General features: G+C 43.2%; 1 protein-coding gene across 1 annotated transcript in view; it reads left to right on the forward strand.

Moving 5' to 3' along the window:
• ADAM10 (ADAM metallopeptidase domain 10) overlaps positions 1–23,537 on the forward strand; it is a 167,363-nt gene that overhangs the window by 51,960 nt on the left and 91,866 nt on the right. The window contains exon 2 of the mRNA XM_075857941.1: positions 13,269–13,419. Coding sequence (XP_075714056.1) covers positions 13,269–13,419 — 151 coding nt within the window. The remainder of the gene's footprint in view (positions 1–13,268; positions 13,420–23,537) is intronic.

Below are 23,537 nucleotides of genomic sequence, written 5' to 3' on the forward strand. Positions count from 1 at the left end.
AGATGATTCTGCAGCAGCATCGGCGTTTGCAGGTAAATCGATGTAGCTACTTACCTGCAAACGCTGATGCTGCTGCAGAATCAACTGTAGCCTCTGGTGCCGACACGATGCAGGACCTGTGAGTGACGTCACAGATCTGCACTGCCAGAAGCTGGGCGTTCTGAAGAGAAGTGGATGATACTTCTCATCAGAAAGCCCAGCTAGTAAAAGTAGTAAACACGCCCCGATGTACGCACATAATACACGCCCAGTTGGACTTTTACTGTAAACACGCCCAGTTGTACTTTTGCAAGCCTCATTTGCATAAATACGAAAATGGTCATAACTTGGCCAAAAATGCTCGTTTTTTAAAAATAAAAACGTTACTGTAATCTACATTGCAGCGCCGATCTGCTGCAATAGCAGATAGGGGTTGCAAAATCTGGTGACAGAGCCTCTTTAATCTGCAGGTAAAATCACTATTTGCTGCTGATTTCTGTGACCGAATTTACCTGCGTCTTTTTGAGTCCTCTGACTTTCTTTTGCAGGAAATCTGCAGCATACCCTACCTGTGTGAACATACCCTTATGGTTGCGTTCACAAGTGCGTCATGGCTCCTTTCAGTCAGGTTTCTATTTATTTTTATTTTTTTTAAACGAAAAAGGAATAAGTTAACGCCTTTGAACTTTTGTGCTTTGGCTCTGATGGTGGGTTACCTGTACATATTAAAGGTCCAGGCATGTAGCCGAATCAGACAGCAGTTAGGTTTACATGTTATGCTGGCTTCCAGATAATTATTGGACTTGGTCAGTACTTGGCCTTTACGCCAACAACCATAGACCTAAAAAATTTGGAGCCCCAATTTACCACGGTAACAATATTCCTCAATGTTGGAATGTAGGACGGTAAAGGAATATATTCAACAATGGTAACCATTTCTTTATCACCTTTTTAAATATAAAATGTTTTGTTACGCAAAACTAGAAAGTATTTGGCAATGTTTAATGGTAGAGGAAATCCCGACTTGATTGCTTGCAATAGATTTGTAGTTGCTAAAACCAGAGAGGTGTGGAGGAATATCGAAATGCTGCCGTAGATTTTTAAATCTCACACGCTGAAAACCATTTTCTTACGTGTTTCCATAGAATTCTCAATCGTCCTATGCGGCTTTAAAATTATGCCCGTCACATATGTACGCGATACAGTTTGATCTACTTCCGGGGTGGTACAGAAGCGCTGCAGGAAAACTGATGCCAGTACTGATCCGATTTTTGTCCCATAAAAGCAGTTTTAGCATTCGATGCATCCGTTATTAGGCCGGACATCTCCCTGCGCCAGATAGAAGAAAAAGTTGGATTGAGATTTTGTTTTCCTCCAGCTATATTGCCAGACCAGTGCACAAACATGACATCAGTTCAGGCATAAAACAGCTGGTCAAACTGATATGTGTGAACTCAGCCATACACATGTGAAATGTGTTTCATTGGGAGTATGAAAACAGTGAAGAATTGGAAAACAAATTATATTGGAAAGTTTCTTAAATTTAAGTTCAATTTTTTTTTATCTATACCCCATAGTTGCGTTTACACATGCAGAATTCAGATGAATTTCAACTTCTCTACGATTGCTCTGTGTTGGCCATTTACACACACTGATATTTAGTCAATCTAGAACAAATTCTGGTCTTCCTTGTCCGGTAAAATAAGACCTTCCTTTTCACTATAATGGCGTTGGCTTTCAGATGCTTTTTACACGCAAGATTTTTGAGCACGTCTGATCAGCTTTCTGGCAGATGACCGATTTCAATCTGCTATTCACACACCTAAATTTAGCTATTGGTGGGATTGACTAGAAATAAACGGATTAGGACTTCATAGGAAGTTTTGTAGGGCAACCGAATCATCCAAAATAATGCAGTGAGCGCGCTCGGCTGTGTTTTTTTTTTTTTTTTAATGCATCTTCCATGGAGTTGCATAGAGATGGGTGACTGGGGTGCCCAGTACTAGTGATCAGCAGGGGTGCCGTTGGAGGAGCCCCCAGTGATCTAACATTTAGCACCTATCCTGTAAAGATATGATAAATGTTGTTAGTAGGAAAACCCATTCAAGTTTGCGATCTGTAAAAAATAAGTTGACATGTAACTCTGGCCTTAGGATATGCTCATGCGAGCTGAAACGCAATAAAACCAAGTTAAATATACACCTTTTTAACAAAAAAGTTCTTGCCTGCATTTTTTTTAATACCATGATTTTTCCCCAATTAAAAAAAAAAAAGTGTGGTTTTCTTTTGCGTTGTGTGCAAAGGAGTTTATAAATTTCTGTTGACTACAGGCAATATTAAGTACTACATGTAATGCATGAACGGGGACCGGGTCTGCCATAGAGAGAGCAGTTGCTTATTTGCGTGCTCTTTTCTGGTTCAGAGAGCAGGGAATCCTTATAGCTTCCATGACTCCAATATGGCATATGGAAAGGGGCTGTCAAGGCCTTCATTGCCATAAAATTGGTTAGTCATTAAAGAGTTATTGGAAATTAATATTTGGGGCTATTTACTAAGCAAAATACATGACATGCATCAGCTTTATCCTACTTTTTAGACACTTTATTCTGTACATACTATCCGTTTTGGTGGTGCTGTTGGTGTTTTTCCCCCGAGCAATAAAGTAAAATGCATGAAATAAACATTTGGGAAAACAAGTATCATTTGGAAGTAAAGAATTTAATGGGTAACTAAACTTTGAAAAAACTATTGACATGTCCGAAGTATTGATCGGTGGGGGTCCGAGCACTGAGAACCCCATCGATCACTAAAACGAAGCTTGGGTGAGCACAGTGCCACTTTGTTTCTGATAGACTATTCTCGGAAATCCTAGCGAGCGGTGTACGGGCTCAAAGGAAAGTCAATGAGCCCGTACACCGCTTGCTCAGAAACAAAGCGGCACAACGCTCACCCGAACGCTTCTTGCAGCTTAGTTTTAGCTCACTGCTCGGACCTCCCACCAATCGAAACTTTTGACATGTAGCTATGACATGTCGAAAGTGTTTTTAAAAGTTTAGTTACCCTTTAAGTAACAGCATTTCTGTAACTTCAGTCGATTTTATTATTTAATGTGGTGTTTAGGAATAGTTTGCAATGCATTGACTGGAATGATTCTCCCACAGGGTCTCTGGTCTCTATGCTTGTGTATGGTTAAAGTATGCCTGGTTAAAGAAAGTCTAATTTATCATAATGTGATGCGTTGTATTTATGAGGCATATCTAACCGCCTTCTTGAAAGCACATTTCCACACAGAACGACTCCCATCGCTGATAAAATATGACAATTTGGCTCTCTAGAGTGACTGGCAGCATGCGTTATTGTCATTACACTGTGAATGGGAACAAGTCTGTTTTAGGCACAGGAGATATGGCACAAATTGGAATTTATCTCCTTGGCTCATCACTTCATCAAAGTAATTTCCCAGGCAGCCACCAGCTTTACGTTTCTTCATTTTCACACACTGTACGGAGGATTAACATTAATATGCAAGCTTAGCACTTTAGCTTTGTTTTAAATAAGAATTTTGCACAAAAGCCTCTGATAAAACGGTTACTTATATTTTCACATGTATGAGTTCCGGCCATAAGCGGTCTAAAGGATGAATAACTTGTGACAGGCTTGCCGTTGATTTAGAACTGTGTGTGTAATATTTTTTTATTTTTTTAAAACCTAGCCTCGACAGTCCTACATAATTTGACTTGCTTCAAGGAATTGCATTATGTGGAGGACACAATGGTGATGGGTTATCTCTTTCCTTGTTCTGGCTCTTGGGTGATGCCATGCAATGGCAAAGTCTGTCACTTGACATCATAAGCTCACATCATGATGCCATGTTAGGCTGAGTTCACACAGTGTTTTTTGCAGATTTTAATCTGCCTGCACACCGTTTGCCGCGTTTTTCGTGGCGTATATTTCCACTCGCGCCCATTGAGTTCCACGGGCAAAAACGCAGCGAAATACGCTTTCTCTGCCTCCCATTGATGTCAATGGGAGGTCAGAGGCTTAAACGCCCGAAGATAGGGCATGTCGCTTCTTTTTACCGCTCGCGGTAAAAAAACGCGTCCGCCTCCCATTGAAATCAATGGGAGGCATTTTCAGCCGTTTTTTGGCATGTTTTCCGACGCGTTTTCCACATCAAACGTGTCAAAAAAACTCAGTGTGAACAGGGCCTTACAATAACAAGTCTTCCCACTTAGTTAACGTGGACGCAAGGAATAAAAAGCCACAAAACTGACTATAGAAACTGGTATGTCTTTTTGTCCTGGTCCTGATTTAGGCGGATTTTCCACAGGTATCTTCCAGCTACTTCTATACAGCTTTGTTGAATTGGCATGTAAGCTGAATGTTCGTTTTATTAATGGAGTCGGGGTTGATTAGTCTGACCTACACTAGTTTATCATGTTGTTTTTAGAGGTGGATTTTAAAGTCTACTGACGTGTTTCTCAGGGGGGAAATCTGTGCATCCTATTTAGTAGTTCTTACTCATTCACTGAAGTGGATGCAGTCATAGATGCGGTGCTGAGCAGAACATTATATTGTACTTTATTTACCCAACAGAGGTGAATCAGACACAGCAGGTGATGATTCGGAGTTGTAGCAACACCTTGACTCATGTTGAAGGTACTCGGCATGGCCTCCACTTTCAGCCAACACCGAATGTCCCAAATGTGTGCATTCAGGAATTGTAAAAGAAATAGCACGCATCTATACAATTGGGTAAATAAGCCTTAGGCCTGATTTACACGAGCGTGTGCGTTTAGCGCACGCAAAAAACGCGGCGTTTTGCGTGCGCAAAAGGCACATAACCGCTCCGTGTGTCATCGGCGTATGATGCGTGGCTGCGTGATTTTCGCGCAGCCGCCATCATTATGACACTCCGTTTGGATGTTTGTTAACCGAAAAGCACGTGGTGCTTTTCTGTTTACATTCAGAGTTTGACAGCTGTTGCGCGAATCACGCAGTTCGCACGGAAGTGCTTCCGTGCGGCATGCGTGGTTTTCATGCACCCATTGACTTCAATGGGTGCGTGATGCGCGAACAGCGCACAAAGATAGGACATGTCGTGAGTTTTTTTCAGCGGACTCACGCTGAGGAAAACTCACGGACTGTTTGCATGCCCCCATAGACTAATATAGGTGCGTACGACATGCGTGAAAAGCACGCGCGTCGCACGCACGTATATCACGCTCGTGTAAACGAGGCCTTATCGTGTAGAGGTTGTGGTCACACCCAGGCCCTGGAACCTGAGGGAGCTCAAAAGGTCCCTCTGCCCCATATAAAGAGCTGCAAGACCTGCACTATTATGTATAATAGTTGGGGGCCCAGTTAGACTTTGCATTGGTGCCCAGAAGCTCCTAGTTACTAGTAGTAGATTTGATCATTTTAAGGCCTTATTCACACGAACGTGTGCGTTTTGCGCGTTGCAGTTCCGTGTGTCATAAGTGTTTGCTGCGTGATTTTCACGCATATGCCATCCTTATGACACAGTTTTGATGTTTAGAAAAAAATTAAGGAAGTGGTTTTATTTTTCCCTTAATTTCTTGATCTACTGTTGCGCGAATCACGCGCAGCACACAGAAGTGCGTCCGTGTGCTGCGCGTGATTTTCACGCACCCATTGACTTCAATGGGTGCGTGATGCGCAAAACACGCTCAGGTATAGGACATGTCGTGAATTTTATGCAGCGGACACACGCTGCGTGAATATCACGTACTGTCTGAATGGCCCCATTGAGTTACATAGGTCCGTGCGACGCGCGTGATTTTCACGCGCGTATCATGGACGTGAAACACGTTCGTGTGAATAAGGCCTAACTTTGGAAGTGGTAAGTTGACCAGTGGTGCTTGGTTATTGCTGATCTGTGGTATATCCACAATATGAGGCAATCCATGCTAATTGAGTTCTGGTGTTTCTACCACACCCATTGCAAACGGGTACAGAAATTCAAGCACATAGCCATGCAGTTTTCAGTATGGATCATACTCAAGAGCTCGGTGACTAGAAACGTGTCACTGTCACACGATGTCAACTTTAGCCACAAGTCGGTTTGTGAAGTTTCTGATCTGCTAGTTCTGCCCCGGTCAACTGTAAGTGCTATTATAATGAAGTGGAAGTGTCTAGGAGCAACAAAAGTTCAGCCACGAAGTGGTAGACCACACAAACTCTACTGAATTTCACACTGCTTCTGGAAGTGATAAACTGCATCGGGAGCTTCATAATATGGGTTTACATAGTTGAGCACCCTCACACAAGCCTAAGATCATCACGCCGCCACTGGACTCTAGGGCAGTGGAAACGTGTTCTCTGGAGAGATAAATCACTTTTAACTTTCTGATAGTCTGACAGATGAATTGGAGTTTGGCGGATGCCAGGAGAACACCACCAGACTACATAGTGCCTACAGAAACTTTTTGTGGAGGAAGGGTTAATGATCTGAGGCGGTTTTTCAGGCTTTGGGCTAGGTCCCTTATTTATGGTGAAATATAATGTTACACAAAAACATTAATGTATGCTTCCAACTTTCTGGTAACCGGTTTAGGCCTCATGCACATGGCAGTGCCCGTAATCACGGCCCACGATTGCGGACACGGCCGACTGCCGCAGGCCGCATTTTCATGCCGTGCTCTCATACAGAGTATGGGAGTACGGCCCATAAAAAACAAAGTAGAACATGCTGCATATTTCCCGGCACGGTTGCCTATCCATAGCGATACAGAAAGGGTGTCTGCGGCCCGTAGAACCTGGCGGGTCCGGAATTGTGGATAGTATTACTGTCCGCAATTATGGAGATTTTTACTGTCGTGTGCATGGGGCCTTAAGGAGGGCACTCTCCTGTTCCAGGATGACTTCCCCTGTGCATAAAGCGAGGTCCATAAAGACATGGTGTGGCAAGTTTGTTGTGGAGGAACTCTAGTGGGCCTGTACGGAACCCTGACCGCAACACCTTTTAGCATGAATTGGAGTTCCTTCTTGTTTAACATCAGTGGCTGACCTCACAAATACTCTTTTGGCTGAATGGGCATAAACTCTCCACAACCACACTCCAAAATCATGTGGAAAGAGTATTATTTTCAGTGTTCATGTCCAACGAGCACATAGAAGTTGAGGACACATCTGTATAAGGGCCTGTGCACATCCCATTTTTTTATCTCTCCTACGTATAGCGTGTACATTGGGAAAGCTTGCGACGTACACTCTAAACATGTCCATAGGACTCCGTTAGCCAAGAGTGACCTTTTGGCATCTGTCGGACTACTATACGTCGTTTTTTTTTTTTTTAACACATGGGTGTTTGTGTGACAGATGCCACTTTATGGCATTCGTCAGAGGTCTACGTTAAAAGATTAACACAGGGAGCTACCCTAGGGCCGGAGTCCCCGGGAAGAGCATTAGGCAGCGCTCGGCCTAGGGATCCAAGTCCTGGAGAAGCCCTGACGTCCCTGTCCATATATGGACAGTAATAGGGGCTTTCAACTGCAAAGACCCCGGCCACAGCATCGGTAGGATTAGGGGCTTCTACAGGAACTGAATCCCCAGCCAAAGCCTTGCCGACGCTCCGTCCGGAGATTCCAGCATCTTCTAATGTCACTTTCCATATATAGACAGTGACAAGGGCTTTCCCAGGACCTGAGTTTCCGGCAGCAGCTGTGCTTTGATGCTGTTTGACTTATGGTTTAAAATATGAAACCATATTCAATAAGGTCATGGGAAGAAATTGGAGAACAATTTCAAGATAAAAGGAAAAGTGGAACAGTGATGGGCCTCTCAACAAAGGGCTTCTTTTTAAATAGCTCATCGATTTTATAATGCTTTAATTCCTGAGTATTTAATTGTATACTTATGATCAATTTAAAGTAGCATGCTCGGGAAAGCTCCTGAAGTCACTGTCTATGTATAGACAGTGATGTCAGGAGCTACAATGCCAGAGTACCTGGCCAGAGCATCGCAAGCTCCTGGACGGGGGGTCCGGGCACTGAACTTCCAGTATTGCTCTGCCCGGGGAGTTCAGGCGACTTATCCCACTGTATGCCTATCCAGTGGGATGCGTTGCTACCTTTCGTAGGATGTATATACGTTGGGAGTCCTCCCAGTGTACACCTTAGGTGGAAGGAAAATAACTGAACCAGGCCTAAACTTGACATATCCCGAGATATGTGGTGCGAAATGTTAAACGTGTAAAAAAAAGGTATACCTTGATGTTCTGATCCCTTCTACCTTTTCCTATACAAGAAGGTGCACAAGCGTATTGTTCCCTATAAAACTTGAAAAATAATGATGTCCTAGAGGTGAAGATGAAACCGTTGATGTGAGATTACTTTAATGTTCTTGTTTTCCCTGGCAAGTTGTGCCTCCCCCCCCCCCCCCCTCATTCCCACCTCCCGCTTTCCACTTTAAAGAGAACCTTTCACCTGTCCATACATGTGCAGCATGTAATAGGCAGGGCTGCACAAACCCTGGGGCATTTTACATTTTTCCCTACCCTCCATTATTTAGATATTGGTGCCATTATATTTGGCGCCCGATATTTAAGTAAACTCCTGTCAATCGTGCGTGTAAATGGCAAGGGGGCGTGGAACATCATTGTGATACTGTCCCAATCGGCTATGGACAGTGCCACAGCAATACCTGGAGAGCGAGTTCGCTCATGCGCAGTTTGGAGCTGTGCGCGCATACGCTCCCACTCTTCATCTCTCAGCAGACAAGACTGTGTGGTTTCTCGCGAGTGATCAGTCTTGTCCTTGTCTGCCGAGAGCTGAAGGGTGAGTGAGCGTGCGCGCTCATGTGCACGCGCACACACGCTCTCCTCTCTTTAGCTCTTGCCGTGGCACTGTCCGTAGCTCATTGGACGGTGTCACAACAATGTTACACGCCCCCTTGCCAATTACATGCACCATTGACCGTTCAGGAGGTTAGTGAAATATCCGGAGCCAAAAATAATGGCACCGATATCTAAATGTGCACTCTTTTTAAGGCCTCATGCACACGGCAGTAGCATGTTGCGCACAGTCAATGATTACGGCCCGGACGGCCCGCGGAGTGTCATCCGCGTGCCGTCCGCTATCATGGACCGTGCACACACAGGATGTGCATTGACTTTAAGGAGCCCGGACCGCAAATGCAGCCCGTAAAATGACTTGTCCTGTTTTTTTGCGTTCCGGTTTCCTGTACAATGCACAGACCGTGGAAACAACGGTGGTGTGCGTTGGCCCGTAGGATAGAATGTGGCCTATACTATCAGCAATTGTGGATAGTATGAGGACCATAATGCACGGTTGTGTGCATAAGGCCAAAATCTTTCTCATTGTATGAGCGCTTGACGAGAGTTGTACATTGCATTTGATCAATCCTGAATCTTTAGCTATTTCCAGGAACAAGTTTGTTAAATTCAGGGACCATGTATAAAAAAGGCAGTTAACTGTGCTGCATGTCAATGCAAGTGATATTTCGGCTCATTAACATCAGATATTCCAATGTTTAGAACTTAAAGTTAGTTATTTATGAGGCGCCGAGCCTTTCCTGACTAAAAAAAACAAAAAAGTGACAGAAGAATTCAGATGAAGGAAATCTGTCATGCATGAAAGATAAATGAATACACAGAGCCGCATCAGACCCAGAGGGACAAAAGATTAGAGGACATTAGAATCCATTTACTGGGATGTTCTCAAAGGAGCAAGTAGCTACAAGTAGATAAGGAAAAAACAACAGATGTCCTTCCTTTAGGACAATTGCTTCTTTAGTAGTTTGAACCAAGGACTAGACTCTTAAAGGAGAGGAGGTTTTTAATTGGTTGATTTGTAGCAGGTGTGGACTCCTGGTGACGTGAAAATTGGCGAGATTTAAAGGTGTATCACAAAGGTGAAGGATTTTTTGTGTTTTTTTTTTTTTTTGTGATTAATTTTAAAACTATCAAAAAAAAATAAAAAATGATACTGTTAACAGCCAAATAGCCTCTTCTAACCAATACTAATGCCAATCCTAAAAGCCTAGAGCTTTATAACTGACTCCCTACCAGTGTCAAATGTTTGAAACCTGCTGCTATACTTTAGGCTGGCTACTTGATAATTTCTTAGTATTTATTTATTTATTTTTTTCTAATCTCCTGTTGGGATGTTTTAACTGCATTAGGGTATGTTCACACGGAGTGTTCTCAGCCGTTTTTCGGGCCATAAACGTCCCGACAAACGGCTGAAATATCGGAAGCAGAATGCCTCCAATGGGAAAAACAGCATTCTCTTCCGACGGGGCGTTTTTTACGCGGCCGCTTTTCAAAACGGGCGCGTAAGAAAAACGGCCGCAAAAAAGTTCATGTCACTTCTTCAGCCATTTTTGGAGCCGTTTTTCATAGACTATAGAAATACAGCTCCAAAAAAAAACGGCCGTAAAAAAAAACACTCCAAAAATCGCGAGTGGCTTAAATGTCTCAATCAGGCGCTGGTTTCCCTTGAAAACAGCTCTGTATTTTGATATGTGTTTTTTTATTTTGTGTGTGCACATACCCTTACAGTGTATAATTACTTAACTTTTCAGAACTTTTAATTTTTCCTTCAGAGACTATAATAGTATGCAATCGAATATATAAAAATTCACACGAGGAGTTGTTTTTAATCCAAAAAATATTTAGTATTGTAACACCGTCAAAATAACTGCATCTCTACGAAACGACCTCAAACGTCCGGACTTTTCTGGACTAAAGCTGCATTGGATAATTTTTGTTAAATGCCAGATTAATGGGATTCCTTGACAGTTGGTTGTCAGATTAAAGGGACATTAAAACAGAAATAACTGACATCAAATCCAGATAAAGGTCTGTCCACAACAACTACTTTTATCTCCTATATATCCAATACTGAGAATTTCCAGAAACCTTTCGAAACCTATATGTGAATGATCGTAGCCGCTCTAGTTGCCGACCTCTCTGCATTTCTCTTTAACGATAAAGAGTAGACAAATTTGTTCAAAGTACAGATATACAGGGTGTTGCAAAATTATAGCCTTAGTATTCATAACCGAGAGAACATAAAACAAGTTTATTAACCTAAAAAGACCCACGATCTATCCACGTTTTCTCTATACACTACAAATGTTCAAAGTGATTTCCATTAGTGACAAGAGATGTCTAGGTGGTAGTCCAGTTCTGTCCAGATACGTGCCAGCCACATCCTCCGATATGGACTGTTTTTCAGTGATCCCTTCTCTCGGGTCATTCAGATCCTGGCTGGGAGTCCTTAATGTAGCCCCACAGAAGTCACAGGGTGTTAGATCTGGCGATCGTGGAGGCCAGTACAACATTGGTGAATCGTTGCTTACAGCATGGCCGATCCAACATTCCGGTAGTTTCATTCCGGTATCGGCAGCCATCCAAATGGAAATGTTTGGCAAATCTTCCTCTATTTGTGGCATAAGCCATTCCTTTAAAGAGGCTCTGTCACCAGATTTTGCAACCCCTATCTGCTATTGCAGCAGATCGGCGCTGCAATGTAGATTACAGTAACGTTTTTATTTTTAAAAAACGAGCATTTTTGGCCAAGTTATGACCATTTTTGTAGTTATGCAAATGAGGCTTGCAAAAGTCCAAGTGGGTGTGTTTAAAAGTAAAAGTCCAAGTGGGCGTGTATTATGTGCGTACATCGGGGCGTTTTTAATACTTTTACTAGCTGGGCGTTCTGATAAGTATCATCCACTTCTCTTCAGAACACCCAGCTTCTGCCAGATCACGCTGTGACGTCACTCACAGGTCCTGCATCGTGTCAGACGAGCGAGGACACATCGGCACCAGAGGCTTCAGTTGATTCTGCAGCAGCATCGGCGTTAGCAGGTAAGTCGATGTAGCTACTTACCTGCAAACGCCGATGCTGCGGCAGAATCAAATGTAGCCTCTGGTGCCGATGTGCCCTCGCTCGTCTGACACGATGCAGGACCTGTGAGTGACGTCACAGCGTGATCTGGCAGAAGCTGGGCGTTCTGAAGAGAAGTTGATGATACTTCTCATCAGAACGCCCAGCTAGTAAAAGTAGTAAAAACGCCCCGATGTACGCACATAATACACGCCCACTTGGACTTTTACTTTTAAACACACCCACTTGGACTTTTGCAAGCCTCATTTGCATAACTACAAAAATGGTCATAACTTGGCCAAAAATGCTCATTTTTTAAAAATAAAAACGTTACTGTAATCTACATTGCAGTGCCTATCTGCTGCAATAGCAAATAGGGCTTGCAAAATCTGGTGACAGAGCCTCTTTAACATTCCCAGGTAGGAGTGGCTAGAGACCGTATCCTTGACAAAAAAGAAGGGACGGTGGACTTTGCGCCTGCTCATTGCACAGAACATGTTTCGTTCGGGTGAGTCCCTCATGTGCTCCATAAGTGCACGTGGTTTTTCTGCGCCCTGAATTCTAACATTGTGGCGATTGACCTTTCCACTGAGGTTAAAGGTAGCCTCATCGCTGAACACCAGCCTGTCAGCAAACTCGTCCTCTTCCAATCAGCCCCGCAAGTCAGGCCTTTACTTTTTGCACCATCCTTTTTTAATCCGCCTGTATGTTGTCCTGTGGAATGAAATGCTTCATTACACGACTGCTATCTTATCTAATGACTTCTCGGACAGTACTCAACACAGCCTGGGGAGAAGCTCCCATCTCAGTGTATGTATAGGCTTATACCTCTTATAGGCTATGGACACCTCTTTGGCACCATATTCTTTTTGCTTTGGATATTATGTGTAAACGCTTTTACAATTTATTTCAAAAAATTTATTCTAGTACATGACCGTCGATAAAATGCCATTCATAGTGAAATCCGTCAGATTGTTTGTCTGACTATGCCTTTTCTAGCCCCTTTCTCTACTCGCCTGAACAATCTTCTAATCTGATGTATAACTAAATCAAAGTTGAATTTTGTTTTGGTCATAAATCAGTTTAGCAGATCGTTCAGGAGAGGAAAGGGCTAGAGAAGGAATAGTCCGAGAAACAGTCTGACGGATTTCACTGTGACTGGCATTCTGCAGCCTGCTGTGTAGTAGAATGTATGCAGGCTGCAGAAGCCGAACGGAGCACAATTTTTAACAACCAATTGAACGTTTTTTGGTTTTTTTTTGTGTTTTTTTTTTTTTTTGGGGCACTTCAGCCAATGGAATTTAAAAAAACTAAAGCATGGCTCCAAAGGGGTCCATAGCATTGAACTATGTTAAGTTTAGAAAATGTGTTCTGTTTTATATGTAAGTAACATTTGTCTTCTGGTTTATTTTACAGGTCAGTATGGAAACAAATTAAATAATTTTATTAGACATTATGAAGGATTGTCTTATGACATGGACTCCTTACACCAAAAACACCAACGTGCCAAGAGAGCGGTATCCCATGAAGATCAGTTTGTACACTTGGATTTTCATGCCCATGGAAGGTAAGAGCCGGTCTTCATGGTAACTGCTAAACCAATTAGACCTTTTGTTAACTATATATTTTCACATGTTAAGGGTAAATTCAGAATTTTCAAAAATAAAAAAAATCATTGTTTTGGTGTAAGAAATGTAATACATCATGTGCCATATTCTCAAGAATGGCTGACGCATGTACAAGAGTTCAGTGCAAGTACTATATAGGCATAATTCTACAAAAAAAAACATTTGAGGTATAAACATCAGTCGCATACAAAGCCATCAAATGTTCTATTAAGTGTGACTTATCAGTGTTGAACTCTTCCTTATCACATATCTGTCAGGAGACCTCTGCTTATTTATCACATAACTAAAAAAAATGTTACAGAATAAGGGTCAATTCACAAGTGGTGTAATAATATGCCATAAAATCAACATTAAATATCCTCCAGTTTTTTTTTTTAAACCTGTAGAACCTGTTTTTGTGTTTTGGGTCTTTTTTCACTGCAGATTTGCATTGCGAAATTTAAAAAAAACGTTCTGTAAAGAAATTCTGCATTCCAAAATCTGGCACACCTAGGGTTCTGCAGTCACCATTTTTTGCTCTATTTAAATCCAACTTTTATATTTTTACCCTCCGTACCGTGGTTCCTCCCCTAAATCGCAGAAAATTGTATGTGAAAGCGCAATTTCTTTGTACTGCCATATTGCATAATATTTTGATGTACTTACCACACACTATTTTTATGAGCGATCTCCTGCAAAATCACATTGCAAGAGTGGGCCCGAGCCTAATTGGGGACATTTTTGGCCATGCCCACAAACTGAAAACGGTAGACTGAGAAACTGATGGCCTGATGCTATAAAAATATGGTGCACACTTTCTGCTTCACACCTCCAAAATACTGTGTGCGCCAATGTTAATAAATGTGCCCCCGTATATCTGTATTTAAAACCTCAAACCTAAAATGTTACCATCCTGTTCAAGGTGACTTGATGGCTCTGCTTATTTTACATTTATGCCATCTTGGCTTCCATACAGAAATCTATTTCCATTAAGGAACAGCATGATGTATAGACCCGTATTTACTTCGCCTGCTTTGCTTCAGTTGGAAACCAACGTAATTCTCCTTCACACGCCTTCTTTCTGCGTTTTTTATTTTTAAACATTTTGTATATTTGATTTTTCTGGCATTTTTCAAGTCCTATAGAGAAGCCTGAAAGAGAGAAATACTCAAAAAATGCCACAGGTCCCAATTACGCTACAAACCATAGCACTTTGTATTCCGCCTTTTTAATAATTCACTAAAGACTTTAAAGTAACATCTAGCCACAGCACTTTTAACAGCAAAAAAACACTATAAAAAAACGCTAACGGACATACTAGGAAAATGACAGTAAATTGCAGTGTGTGAATGCAGCCTTACCCTGCTTCTAATACCTTTTTATTAGCTTGATATTTCTATTGCTACTAATTGCGCATTTCCACTGGATATGAAAGACCGAGGGGGGAATTTATTAAGACTGGCATTTTATACGCCAGTCTTAATATAAAGAAAGTTGGAGTAAGATGTGACAAATTTATTTATTAAGAGCCAAACTCCTTTCAATGTGTTGCGTCCTTCAGCTGACCGCGGCTGCGCACCCCCCTCTTCCCATCTGACATACTTAAAAATAAGTATACCCCACTCACTGCTCCTCTTCTCCCATCCGGCTCCCTCAGCATGCTGTAGCTCATACCAGGTCCTGACGCTGAGCAGCACCAGGGACTAATATGTGACCCAGTACTCAAAATGATCAGTGCTGCATCACTGGTGCCTCCCGGGAAACTTTTCAGACAGGGTCGATCCATGTATTTCAACGAATGGTACATTATACTTCCAGCCGGAGCTGTCCTCCATTATAATAGCTGATCGCCGTGGGTTACTAAAATTTGATCTGCGGAAATCAACTGATCGCCAGACCAGCTTCAGTATAGGAAAAGGTTGTCCTGATTAGATTTATATTTATTTTAGGTCTGGCCGATTATGACCTAAATCAAAATCGCGATTAATCTTAATAGAGGTTACATGTTCAATTAATGACCGATTATTTAGACCACACCCCTTTTTACATATGACACCCCCTATTTGCATGCTACGCCATTGAATTAATATTTATCCCCTGAGCCTGCTGTATACTACTGGATATAATCTGCCCCCACACAGTATAATGCCTCATAGCTGCCCTCCAAACATAATGCCCCTATAGCTGCCCTCCACACAGTATAATGCCTGTATAGCTGCCCTCCACACAGCATAATGCCTATATAGCTGCCCTCCACACAATATAATGCCCCCATAGCTGCCCCGCACACTGTATAATGCCCCCATAACTGCCCCGCACACAGTATACCACTATAGCTGCTCTCTTCACTCTGTATAATGCCCCCTATAGCTGCTCTCCGCACACAGTATAATGCCCGCTATAGCCTTTCTCCACATACAGTATAATGCCCCCTATAGCTGCCCTCCACACAGTATAATGCCCCCTATAGCTGCCCTCCACGCAGTATAATGCCCCCTATAGCTGCTCTCCACACAGTATAATGCCCCCTATAGCTGCCCTCCACACAATATAATTCCCCCTATAGCTGCCCTCCACACACCGTATAATGCCCCCTATAGCTGCCCTCCACACACAGTATAATGCCCCCTCTAGCTGCCCTCCACACACAGTATAATGCCCCTCTAGCTGCCCTCCACACACAGTATAATGCCCCCTATAGCTGCCCTCCACACACAGTATAATGCCCCCTATAGCTGCCCTCCACACACAGTATAATGCCCCCTATAGCTGCCCTCCACACACAGTATAATGCCCCCTATAGGTGCCCTCCACACACAGTATAATGCCCCCTATAGCTGCCCTCCACACACAGTATAATTCCCCCTATAGCTGCCCTCCACACACAGTATAATGCCCCCTATAGCTGCCCTCCACACACAGTATAATGCCCCCTATAGCTGCCCTCCACACACAGTATAATGCCCCCTATAGTTGCCCTCCACACACAGTATAATGCCCCCTATAGCTGCCCTCCACACAGTATAATGCCCCCTATAGCTGTCCTCCACACAGTATAATGCCCCCTATAGCTGCCCTCCACACAGTATAATGCCCCCTATAGCTGCCCTCCACACACAGTATAATGCCCCCTATAGCTGCCCTCCACACAGTATAATGCCCCCTATAGCTGCCCTCCACACAGTATAATGCCCCCTATAGCTGCCCTCCACACAGTATAATGCCCCCTATAGCTGCCCTCCACACACAGTATAATGCCCCCTATAGCTGCCCCGCACACTGTATAATGCCCCCATAACTGCCCCGCACACAGTATACCACTATAGCTGCTCTCTTCACTCTGTATAATGCCCCCTATATCTGCTCTCCGCACACAGTATAATGCCCGCTATAGCCTTTCTCCACATACAGTATAATGCCCCCTATAGCTGCCCTCTACACAGTATAATGCCCCCTATAGCTGCCCTCTACACAGTATAATGCCCCCTATAGCTGCCCTCCACACAGTATAATGCCGCCTATCAGGGGCGTAGCTAGAGGCTCATGGGCCCCGATTCAAAAATTCTTACTGGGCCCCCCCCCCCCCCCCCCGCAAACTTCTCATGGCCGACGGTCCGCTTTCAGCTGCATCGCTGGGTCTCCTAAGTGACCCAACAATGCAGCACTGGCAGCCGGGGCGTCACTAAGGCTGGGTTCACACACACTATTTACGGACGGAATTCGGGCGTTTTAGCATTGAATTACGTCCGAAAATGCGTCTCAAAAGCGTCGGAAAACATCTGCCCATTCATTTGAATGGGTCTTACGATGTTCTGTGCCGACGGTCATTTTTTTTTTACGTGCCGCTGTCAAAAGGCGGCGCGTAAAAAAGTGCCTGTCACTTCTTCAGACGTAAATGGAGCCGTTTTCCATGGACTCCATGGAAAACCAGCTTCAATTACTTCCGCAATGGACGCAGCAAAAGACGCCTGCACATGCCATTACGGCTGAAATTACGGTGCTGTTTTCTCCTGAAAACAGCACAGTAATTTCAGCCGTAACAGACGCTGCCGTGTGAACATACCCTCAGGGCTTAAAATGTCCGGGAAATAGCCCCAATACATATGTGTCCGCCCCCAAAAAAAATGTGTGTATATGAGACAGCATAGCATATCTATAGCACTACGACCCTATAAACTATGGATAGGATTAGATACAGTGGCTCAGAAGGCAGTATCACACATGATAGGATTAGATACAGTATCACACATGATAGGATTAGATACAGTGGCTCAGCAGACAGTACCACACATGATAGGATTAGATACAGTGGCTCAGCAGACAGTACCACACATGATCGGATTAGATACAGTGGCTCAGCAGACAGTATCACACATGATAGGATTAGATACAGTGGCTCAGCAGACAGTACCACACATGATAGGATTAGATACAGTGGCTCAGCAGACAGTATCACACATGATAGGATTAGATACAGTGGCTCAGCAGACAGTATCACACATGATTGGATTAGATACACAGCTCAGCAGACTGTATCACACATGATAGGATTAGATACAGGATCCAGCTCGCTGACATTGCGGCTCCAGCGCTGGACCCAGGATAGGGAAGAATAATAATTTTGCTTCTTTATGCGTTACTGATTATTTTTGTGTGTTTGTGTTTTTTTTTACAGGTTCGGTTGTTGGACTTCGGATACGAGGACTTCAATGACAGCGTTTTTTTTATTCTCAATAAAATGGTTAATGAGGGTTGTGTTTTTTTATTTCAATAAAATATTTTTTCTATGTGCTTGTATCTTTTTAAACTTTATTATCACCGCCTTAGTAATGGCCGCTGGCTGATTGACAATCTCCATTACTAAGGCGAGGCTTAATGTTAGCCGGTGCAGAGGCTACACTAACCCCCATTATTACCCCGGTACCCACCGCCACCAGAGGTACTGGGAAGAGCCGGGTACAAACCAGTACCCGACCATCTGTAGTGACGGGCAGGCACCGGGGTGGCCGCAGGCTGGTAGTATTAGGCTGGGGAAGGCCAAAAACAGTGGCCCTTCCCACCCTTGTAATGCTGCCTGCTGCTGCTGTGTTGTATCTGGCTGGTTATGAAAATTGGGGGGGACCCGACATCGTTCTTTCCAATTTTTTTTTTAAATGACGTGGGGTCCCCCCCATTTTCATAACCAGCCAGATACAATAAAGCAGCAGCAGGCAGCATTACCAGGATGGGAAGGGCCACTGTTTTTGGCCTTTCCCCTCCTGATAATACCAGCCTGCGGCCACCCCAGTGGCCGACCATCACTATAGATGGTCAGGTACTGTATCGTACCCGGCTCTTCCCAGCACCCCTGGTGGCGGTGGGTACCGGGGTAATAAAGGGGGTTAGTGTTAGCCTCTGCATCCGCTAACACTAAGCCCCGCCTTAGCAATGGATGCTGTCAATCAGCCGGCGGCCATTACTAAGGCGGTAGTAATATAGTTTAAAAAAAAACACAAAGACATAGAAGAAATATTTTATTGAAATAAAAAAAAAACCCACACAGCCCTCATTAACCATTTTATTAATAAAAAAAAAGCTGTCATCGAAGTAGTCCTGGAATCCGCCGTAGTCCAACGACCGAACCTGTAAGAAAACACACAAAAAATGATTAGTAACACATGTGTTAGGGTATGTGCACACACACTAATTACGTCCGTAATTGACGGACGTATATCGGCCGCATGTACCGGACCGAACACAGTGCAGGGAGCCGGGCTCCTAGCGTCGTACTTATGTACGACGCTAGGAGTCCCTGCCTCGCTGCCGGACAACTGTCCCGTACTGAAAACATGTTTACAGTATGGGACAGTTGTCCTGCAGCGAGGCAGGGACTCCTAGCATCGTACATAACTATAATGCTAGGAGCCCGGCTCCCTGCACTGTGTTCGGTCCGGTACTTGCGGCCGAAATACGTCCGTCAATTACGGACGTAATTAGTGTCTGTGCACATACCCTAAGGCTTAGATACAGGGCCCATGTGTGATACTGTCTGTGGGACCCTGTATCTAAGCCTACCACAAGGTAGGCTTAGATACAGGGTCCAGCAGACAGTAATCTTATACAGTATAAGATTACTGTGTGCTGGGGCCATGTATCTAAGCCTACAGTGTGGTAGGCTTAGATACAGGGCCCAGCAGACAGGATCACGCATGGGCCATGTATCTAAGCCTACCATGTGATTGGCTTAGATACAGGGCCCAGCAGACAGGATCACACAATCTGTGATCCTGTCTCATGGGCCCCCTAAGCCTGCTACATCGTAGGCTTCGGGGTTGTGCAGTCCCTAAACATTGATGGCCTATCCACAGGATAGGCCATCAATAGCTGATGTGTCGCCCGGGACCCGCAAATCAGCTGTTTTGAAGGGGCCGCAGCACTCGCCCACACTGTGAATCGCCGACACCGATTCACAGTGTGACCGGAATGAAGTGACAGGAATGAAGGGGAGCAGCACTCGTACGAGTTCTGTGGCCCCTTCAAAACAGCTGATTGGCGGGTCCCGGGAATCAGACCCCGCCAGTCAGGGCTAACCTTACCTTCCTCTTTGGCCGCGGCGGGAGTTCTGTAGTCTCGATGCTGTGCGCGGCGGCATAGCGCTGTGACGTCATGCGCTGCGCTTGACGTCAGGACCTCCGCTGCGATCCGGAACCAGGAAGGTAAGTAAAGTATGTTACTATAGTAACAGGGGCGCGCGGCCCGAGTTACTATAGTAACTTTTTATTGATGTGGTGCGGGGGGCCGTGGGCCCCCTGGCTTTGGGGCCCGGTCGCAATTACGACCGCTGCGACCCCTATAGCTACGCCAGTGCCCCCTATAGCTGCCCTCCACACAGTATAATGCCTCCTATAGCTGCCCTCCACACAGTATAAGGCTTGAGATAGGCCCTATTAAGTTAGGGCTGAAACGTCACATGTGGTGAATAAATTGATCCGGTTTATTTATAGTAGTGCTGCCTCGTGTTTTAGGATATTGTCTACTTTGGGACACTGGTCACGTGTCTGAACGAGGACTGTTTTTCCACCCTCTTACTATCTTATAACAGTGCTGCTTTTATCTTTACATCTGCCAAACATGAGACGTGCCTTATCTGCGCTGTGACCCGTCACCATTTCCTCTTTCCCAGAATAACCCCCTTTTCCCACTTCGGCAAGCCTTTAAGCAGCCGGTATCCGCACAACCAGACTGAAGGAGCATGTGACATTTCTAACCTGCAACCTGGAGATTAGATAGTGCAGATCTACGCTGGCTATTTGTCATAAATACAGTTACAACTTCATCAAGTTATTTAATGACATGTTATCAAAAGTGAACATATGCACCGCACGCCACTCACAATGGGGGGAATACACTCCCTCTTATAGGACAGGGAGACCTTACATGGAGTATATTAATAACAATATGTTGGTTTGCCTTCCTCTGGCGGATGAGTTAATATCATTTTTGTAAGTAATTGGCACTTGAGATTTATAATGTAGCTTTGCTGAACGACAACGTTATAGATCGAGCTGATTTGTAATATAAAAGAATTAAAACATTCCTTTCAGTGCCTCTTAAATCCCTATGTAGGCTCATACTCATCAGAGCCTTGGCACCTACTGTCAGCTAACTGGCATGTTGTCATATGGGAATTATCAAGTATGTGTAAGAAATCTACCCAAATATTCCGATTTCTGTTTTATTAATGTGAAGCCTGATAGATTAGTGTGACTACACCTAGGTATTTAGGATTGGCTACATAGCAATGTCTGCCGTGCCTGGCACATATGGGCGACATAATGACTTGTGACCTTTGCCATTTACCCTTGGAATGGACTTGTGCTCACATTGATTCCCGCAAATTATGTAATTCCCTGCTATCAAATGGTTGTGACTGTTTCATGACCTTGAAATTGCAACTGATAAACAAAACGAAGTGAAGCTTTAGGGCCTGTTCACATCACCGTTCATTTCCGTTCCGGGGTTCCGTCGGGTGAAACCCGCAACGGAAAGTGAAACTGAAACCACACCTTCCGTTTCAGTCACCATTGATCTCAATGGTAACGGAAACATTGCTAATGCTTTCCGTTCATCACCATTCCGGCTGGTTTCCGGTTTTCCGACGGAATCAATAGCGGAGTCGACTACTCTATGTTCCCCAGTGCAGCTAAGCTTTAGAAAGAAGGAAAAAAAAACAATGTAGAAATGAATGTGGTTTTCTATTTTTTATTAAATTGACTTTTCAAATTTGACCCGTATTTCACATTTGACTTGGTTATTATGCAGTTAAATGTGGTTGACTGGGATAACATCTCTATGCCCACTGATCATCAGTTTCACTTCATGTTTCTAAAAACAACAGACATTTACTGAAAACCGTAATATACCATGCCTTGTTTTTCCGGTTTTGTTTCATTACATCCTTGAATTAAAAGGGTTTTGTTTTTTTTTGGGGTGGGGGGGTCGGTCTGTACCACTTGATGTACACAACATGCCTACCACTTTAACCCCCTTCCCTCCGCAGCCATTTTTCGGATTTTCACTTTTGTTTTTTTCCCCCACCTTCCAAAATCCATCACTCTTTTTTATTTTTCCATCAATATTGCCGTATGAGGGCCTGTTTTTTGCGGGATGAGTTGTGGATTTTCACAGCACAATTTTTTGTTCCATATAATGTAGTGGGAAACGAGAAAAAATATATATGTGGGGTGGAATAGGAAAAAAAACATTGATTCCTCAACCTTTTGGGTGGTTTTGTTTTTACGGCGTTCACCGTACGGTAAAAACGGCATGTTAACTTTATTCTGTGGGTCAATACAATTACAGCGGTACCAGATTTATATAGTTTTCTTTGTTTTACTATTTTTAAGAGGAAAAAACTGATTGTTAAAAATAAAATTTGAGTTTTGTCGCCACATTCTGAGTGCCATAACGGTTTTTATTTTTTTGTCGATTTTGGCCGTGTGGGGGCTTATTTTTTGCGGGGCGAGCTGCAGTTTATATTGGTACCATTTTGGGGTACATGACTTTTTTTGATCACTTTTTTTTAAATTGAATTTTTATTTTTTACGGCGTTCACTGTGAGGACTAAATAAGGATATATTGTAATTGTACAGACTTTTACGGACGCATCGATACCAGTTATGTCAGTTATGTGTTTTTTTTTTTTGTTTTTTTTTTACATTGTGCTTGAGGGAAAATGGGAAAATGCATAAATACGAAAATGGTCATAACTTGGCCAAAAATGCTCGTTTTTTAAAAATAAAAACGTTACTGTAATCTACATTGCAGCGCCGATCTGCTGCAATAGCAGATAGGGGTTGCAAAATCTGGTGACAGAGCCTCTTTAAGAAACTTTCTAAATGCTGTTTTTTGAATACTTTGAGGGGTGCAGTATTTAAAATGGGGCAATTCATTTGGGTTTTCTAATATATAGGACCCTGAAAGCCATTTCAGAACTGAACTGGTCCCTTTAAAAAAATAATAGATTTTGGAATGTGAGAAATTGCTGCTAAAGTTATTAGAAAAACTAAAAGGACCTTGTTAGCATAGTTTTTTTTTTTTATAGTGTAGACATATGGCAAATGTGAAGTAGTAACTATTTTGTGTGCTATTACGATCAGTCTTACAAGCAGATTCATTAAATGCAAATTTTTGCCAATTTTCATTAAAATTTGGTGTTTTACACAATAATCATTGAATGTAGAGACCAAATCTTACCGCTAACGTAAAGTACAATGTGTCACGAGAAAACAATCCCCGAATCACTTGAAAATAAAATTATTCCAAAGGTATTACCACATAAAGTGACACATGTCAGATTTGAAAAAAAATTGGCCTGGACCATAAGGCCAAAACAGGCTGTGTCATGCCACAGATTCTCAATTAGATTGAGGTCTGGACTCTGACTAGGCCATTCCAAGACATTTGAATGTTTCCCTTAAATGGAGTAATATATATATATATTATATAACCAGTTAGGAAAAATATAATAATGTGTCACTATATCTGTTTTTTTTTTAATTTTATTTATTATTCTAGTTTTTATACATGATTATGAGGA

The sequence above is a fragment of the Rhinoderma darwinii genome, chromosome 3 (assembly GCF_050947455.1).
Source record: "Rhinoderma darwinii isolate aRhiDar2 chromosome 3, aRhiDar2.hap1, whole genome shotgun sequence".
Lineage (NCBI taxonomy): Eukaryota > Metazoa > Chordata > Amphibia > Anura > Rhinodermatidae > Rhinoderma > Rhinoderma darwinii.